Source organism: Ricinus communis, chromosome 10 (assembly GCF_019578655.1).
Source record: "Ricinus communis isolate WT05 ecotype wild-type chromosome 10, ASM1957865v1, whole genome shotgun sequence".
Taxonomy (NCBI): Eukaryota; Viridiplantae; Streptophyta; class Magnoliopsida; order Malpighiales; family Euphorbiaceae; genus Ricinus; species Ricinus communis.
In genome coordinates, this window is record NC_063265.1 from 2,764,909 (window position 1) to 2,771,364 (window position 6,456).

At 33.8% G+C, this 6,456-nt stretch overlaps 1 protein-coding gene across 2 annotated transcripts; it reads left to right on the forward strand.

The window, feature by feature from the left end:
* The first annotated feature begins 1,652 nt into the window (after positions 1 to 1,652).
* On the forward strand, positions 1,653 to 5,407 carry LOC8287285 (oligopeptide transporter 1). 2 transcript variants are annotated; one of them, XM_048379872.1, is made up of 8 exons: positions 1,653 to 2,138; positions 2,396 to 2,660; positions 2,790 to 2,835; positions 2,903 to 3,000; positions 3,092 to 3,664; positions 3,759 to 4,017; positions 4,342 to 4,524; positions 4,627 to 5,407. In XM_048379872.1, exons 1-8 carry the CDS (start codon positions 2,072 to 2,074, stop codon positions 5,245 to 5,247), a joined length of 2,112 nt encoding a protein of 703 aa, XP_048235829.1. In that variant the 5' UTR covers positions 1,653 to 2,071; the 3' UTR covers positions 5,248 to 5,407. The 2 variants fall into 2 exon arrangements, with proteins under 2 accessions (XP_048235829.1, XP_048235828.1); XM_048379871.1 differs by having other exon boundaries at positions 1,654 to 2,138; positions 2,396 to 2,835.
* The last annotated feature ends 1,049 nt before the right edge of the window (positions 5,408 to 6,456 follow it).

The window sequence follows — 6,456 nt, forward strand, 5'->3', positions numbered from 1 at the left end:
TAAAATTGAATTATATAAAATTAAATAATTTTTCTCTAGCTCAATTAAATAGATTTTTTGTAGAAATATTGATATTTTTTTGTAGAATAAAACCAATGTATTCACTATGACAAAGAGTCCAAAGAAATACAATCAAAGCACTGACTAGATATTGATATTTACTATGAAGTACAATGATCAAATTAATTTTTTTATAAATCCTTTAATTGCACTAAATTGGTCAACTTTGATAAGTTATTGAATAAATTGGTCAAAAACTTTAAATTTAAATTAATTACCCTTTAACTCTAAATTCAGAGAGCAAATTAGCATTTTAGTCCAAAACAAGAATATTCAATAAATGGAAATTGAGTTAGCCGAAATTGATATTTAAATTAATTGCTTCTTGACGAATAGTTTTACTTACAAAAGAATATATTCATTCTCTAAAAGGAATTTCTAATATCTTTCATTATTTTACTTGCTCATATATAGCTTAGTTTTGCTTAAAATATTTTTCTTAATAATTAATAATTATGAAGAACTTTTATTAAAATTTATTAATAAGTAAAAGTATTAGTTTATTGAATATTAAATATAGATGGACGGACTGTACTTCTTGTGTTTGAATAGAATCCATGGATCCATGTTACCGTATATACACTTCTGGCCAAATAAAATGGTTGACTATACTTTATAGTATTAATACATTATATCATTATTATTTATTATTTATTTATTATTATTGTTATTATTTTGAATTGCAATTGCAGACAAATAAATGCTTGGAGTAGCAGGACATCAAGTATGATAATAACAATGCATGGCATGATCAAATCTGTTGTAGCTTTGTTAAAGTTGTGCAATTTATTACCATATTTCTCTTTTGTAAATATCTTCTACTTGTACTTTGCCTACAACTTCAAGTATGATTCTGCCGTCCATTGCATGAGGCCAGGGCCACAGAGCTTGTAGATTAATACAATGTCTTACTTTCCAAGTTCTCTTGGCCGTCCTGAAAATTAGCAAATGTCAAACTAAACAACTAACCAAACTGTTGATGTTCTGTCAAGAAATGTAATTTTTCTTTTCCATTAATGGCAATACTGAACTAATTGCATATTCTTCCCTATGTAAAAGAGGTGGATTTACCTAATCAAATGACATTTTCATAGGCGAGTATGAAAACGTAAGAATATAAGACTATCAAAATTAATAAAAGGCGTCAATATTTTTTATTGTAAATTATTAATAGGGTAAATCACGAGATAGTTGTTTGTTGAAAGATAGAACGTAAATTCATTTTGTGGATGAGTAAAATTAAACAGTAATTTTCCTGTACATATCCTTGAAATTTTATATATATTATCAATTGGGTATAGTTCAACTGGTATAGGAATCTTCTCCGAGAACATGATAAATTTACTGGAATGTACTATTGGATGCAAGATGCCAACGGTTTTAACCCATGTGTGGCATTGGATTCCACATGAGTTAAATTGAAGAAAGGATAGGATTAATTTGTAAGGCCAGGCCACCCTTGTTAGACTGTCCCTAGTATTTGGAAATATGCTAAAACAAACAAATGAAAGAAATGTTCATTTCTGGAAGTTAGGGAATGATAGCAACTTTCAAGAATCAAAACAGGAACTAGTAAATGTTAGATTAGAGTTGTAGAAGAAAGGAACATTGATGTGCAGGTCTTAATAATTTCCAGATTATTATAAAATAAAGTTTGTATGTAAATAGTCAACTAATTAACTAATAAAGAAACAGCTAATCCTTTAGCTAGGCTATACATGCCAGGTTAAACATCAACTTGCATCTATGTTTTTTGAAATAAGAAATGGGGTTAATGCCGTTTCTTCTTGCTCAGAATTTTGAGGTTCCAAGAATCAGTTTTAACCTTCTCTTCTTGTTCTTTCTTTTGTCTTATAATGGAAACAAATTGATAATAAAAAAAATTATATAAATGAAGGCAGAAGAAAGACTACAAATAGTAGGGCTTTGTTCCTATGTCCAAAACTCTATTGCTTGTTCGTCCCGCACTGGTTTAACCTGAATCTTATCTAAAAGATTCAGGTAAAGGAACATGGAGACTATGGAATTGGAAACTAATGAAATCCATGCTACGAACCAGGCCATGATTCCTGAGCCAGGTATTGCAGTCTTTTTTTCTTTGTCTCCTTTCCTGAAAGAAAGATGAACATAATGATATCTTGTGTACATATCTCACAATTCTCAGTTTATTTACAAGTAAATTAAGTCCATGCTACCTAGAACTGTAAGTTGCTACTGTGCAAAGTGATTTTCCAAGAACATGCATAATCATAACGTTTCCATTAGTTAGAGTAGCTTCCTCGTCAGTATTTGCCAACGCCCATCTTATTACCTGAAGCATGCGTTTTCTCTGCAGAAGAGGTAAATGATTCGCCAATTGAGCAAGTCAGGCTCACAGTTCCTATCACGGATGATCGAACATTACCATGCTTGACATTTCGAACATGGTTCCTGGGGGTCATATCTTGTGCTCTTCTAGCATTCTTGAATCAGTTCTTTGTTTATCGCCAGAATCCGATATTCATATCATCAGTTGCAGCTCAGATTGTAGTACTTCCAATTGGAAAGTTAATGGCAGCGTATTTGCCGAAGAAATTAATTCGAGTTCCAGGAACAAAATGGTCATTTTCTTTGAATCCAGGCCCCTTCAACTTAAAAGAGCATGTCCTTATCACTATATTTGCAAATTCAGGATCAAACCCTGTTTATGCAGTGAATATACTCACCATTGTTAAAGCATTCTATTACAGGGACATACATCCAATGGCAGCTATGCTGTTAACGCAAACTACCCAGGTGAGTTCTTTGCTCAAATTTCCATACAATTATATAAAGCCTAAAACAATGTGGTATTCTTGATTAGATGCTTGGATATGGTTGGGCTGGAGTTTTCAGAAAATTTCTTGTTGATTCACCTTACATGTGGTGGCCTGCAAATCTGGTTCAAGTTTCGCTCTTTCGGTGCTCACTAAGACCCTATACTATGTATCAATAAATATTAAAAAATCTTATACTTCTGACTCTCGAGACTGCTATCCTTTCATTTCTGTAGAGCATTACATGAAGACGAGAAGAGGCCTAAAAGAGGCCTGTCAAGGCTACAGTTCTTCCTCCTAGTCCTTATTTCAAGCTTCGCATACTACATCATTCCTAACTATCTGTTTCAATCTATAACTGCTATGTCCTTTGTTTGTTGGATATGGAAGGATTCCATTACAGCCCAACAAATAGGCTCTGGTCTTCATGGACTTGGCATCGGATCGTTCGGCTTTGATTGGTCAACCATATCTAGTTTCCTCGGTTCTCCATTAGCCACTCCAGGATTTGCTGTGCTGAACCTGTTAGCTGGTTTCGTCATTATCCTCTACATCATTATTCCTGTAGCTTATTGGACAGATGCATATGGAGCGAAACGTTTCCCAATTTACTCATCCCACGTATTCAATTCGACCGGTCAGCCTTATGATATTTCTAAAATCATGAATCAAACAACCTTCTCATTCATAGAAGAAGCATATAATGGTTATAGCAAAGTCAATCTGAGTATACTCTTCGTGTACACTTATGGTCTCAGCTTTGCTGTATTGGCTGCTACATTGTCTCATGTTGCACTTTTCCATGGAAGGTACCTCAAATTTGCAGCAGATTAGTGTTTTTGTGTTCAATAAGTTAATTGATTACCATCTCAATTAATCATTCTGAATGTCCTGGCCTTGTAGAATAATTTCGCAGCAAGCAAAAGCAGCATTCACTGATAAGTTTGGTGATGTCCACACTAGAATAATGAAGAAAAATTATGATGTTGTACCTCAATGGTGGTTTCATATAATCTTGATTGTTATAGTTGGACTTGCCATGCTTGCTTGTGAAGGCTTCGGAGGACAATTGCAGCTTCCTTACTGGGGTGTCCTGCTAGCAGTTAGCCTTGCTTTCTTCTTTACCCTTCCTATTGGTGTTATCCAAGCAACTACAAATCAGGTATTGAAAGATTGATATTCCTTACCTCTTAACTTCTCGAGTACTATCCATTGACTGCCTATGAAAATGGCATCCCAAGTGCACGAGGCTTCATGCTTTGAGAGTGGTGGGGGGAGTGGTTGTCCATTAGATACACCCTCTCTCCACATTCTTATACAGGGACTAATTTTGCATCAGCTTTTTATATCCGCTGACAGGAAATGTCATGTTGCAATGCACAGGCAGCACAACAATTTTTTCTAGAAGAAAAGGAAAGAATTTTGTATAGGAAGTTTCATTCATATCCGTACTTGCATATCCTAAGACACTGCAATGCTTGTGCAGCAACCAGGACTGAACGTTATAACTGAACTTATAATTGGTTACATGTATCCTGGCAAACCTTTAGCCAATGTGGCATTCAAGACGTATGGTTATATCAGCATGTCACAAGCAATTATGTTCATTTCAGACTTCAAGCTTGGTCATTACATGAAAGTTCCTCCAAAGTCCATGTTCATTGTTCAAGTGAGTGATCAAGTTCCATAATAATTCTCCATTTTAAATTGCTTCTGAGATTTAACCAGACGAATTTCCAAAATGAACACTGATATATCTTGCTCAAAATAGTTAGTAGGCACGATAATTGCATCCTCAACCTACTTTGGCACGGCTTGGTGGCTCCTGACATCAATTGACTTCATCTGCCATCCTGAAAAATTACCTGAAGGAAGCCCCTGGACATGTCCGGGAGATGATGTTTTCTATAACGCCTCCATCATCTGGGGTCTGGTCGGACCATTGAGAATGTTCGGTCGTCTTGGTCTGTATTACAATATGAACTATTTCTTCCTTTTTGGCCTCCTGGCTCCAGTGGTCGTGTGGATATTCTCCCGACTGTTCCCAGAACAAAAATGGATAAAGCTCATTAATATTCCTGTGATCTTGAGCGCCACAGGGGCAATGCCACCTGCGAGAGCTGTGAACTATACAAGCTGGTTTACAGTAGGCATCTTCTTCAACTTCTTTGTGTATAAGAAATACAAGAAGTGGTGGGCAAGGCATAACTACATCTTATCAGCTGGATTAGATGCTGGAGTTGCTTTCTTGGCCATTCTGTGTTATTTCACTTTGCAGCTCAAGGATATTAATGGACCAGCATGGTGGGGTTTAGAGTTGGATGATCATTGTCCCCTGGCAACTTGCCCAACTGCTCCTGGCATTGTTGCTGATGGGTGTCCTGTTTTATAGTCACCATTCCATGAATCTTTCAAAACATGTTTTCTGTTTTAAATGCTCTAACACTTCCATTCTACACGGAAAAGGAAGATTGCAAGAATGTGGAAGTGAACTGTCATTTTTCCTTCCTTTTTTTTGTTTTTTTGAATGTGTAGTTGAATTTGAAGGCAAATGTAACAGACAAGTTATACCCTGAAAAAATAAATAAGAAATAAATAAAAACAATCAAACAAACAAACAAGTATGTGGAGATCAATGGATTGTGTTAAGATGCCACAAAATATAAGCATATGAAGATCTAAAGAAAGAACCAGAATGCGGGTTACTTTACTTTCACCCTCCATATGTCATCATTTTGATCATATAATCCATTGGATCTAGAAAAATAGAAATACTATAAATTTCAACAAACTAGAATTCAGTGTAAAATGAGATTAGGTTCAAAATTTAGTGATGATTTTATGAATCAATTCCTTTTTCGTAGTGAAAAGGACATTACAAGTTTTCAATTAGATTCCATTAGGATGAACATTCATAGTTTAAAATGGTATAGAAAGGACATACAAGTAAAACCCATTATTAAAACCATCAACTTTTCTATTTTATTTTATTAAAATTTTTATACATTTATTTTCTATTAAGTGTACCAAATCATAATGAGAAAATAAAACTCTCTACTCTTATCAAAATTGAGCGTACTTATTTAAATAGTTGAAAAAATTGTGTGAAGAAAAAGACATTTTGAGACAGCTAACAAGTTCATATACCCCAAGATAAATAGATCATAATGAGTAAGAAATTAGTAAATAGTATTCGAATTATCACGTCATTAAAGGACTTGACATGGAGCATAAAAAAAATAATTATTTTTTATTATGTAGTCTACGGTCTATTAGACTTTCAATGAATAAAAAAAATTAACTAATAAAATTATTAGATAATAATATTTTTAACAGTAAATATAAAAATAGCATGTCAGCATATTTATATATTAGATGAGATTTTTATATATGAAAAATGAAAAATAGACTATCATATTTGATGTCTGTCATAGCTAAACTGAAATTAGCAATGAATGAATACATTGGAGCATATTTTTTTGCAATTTACCCAATACTAGCGCGTGTTTCACATGCATAATGTATTTATTAGGTTTAAGAGCATTTCTAATATAATATTTATGTATATGAATATTTTCTTTATATGGTCATTTAAAAATAG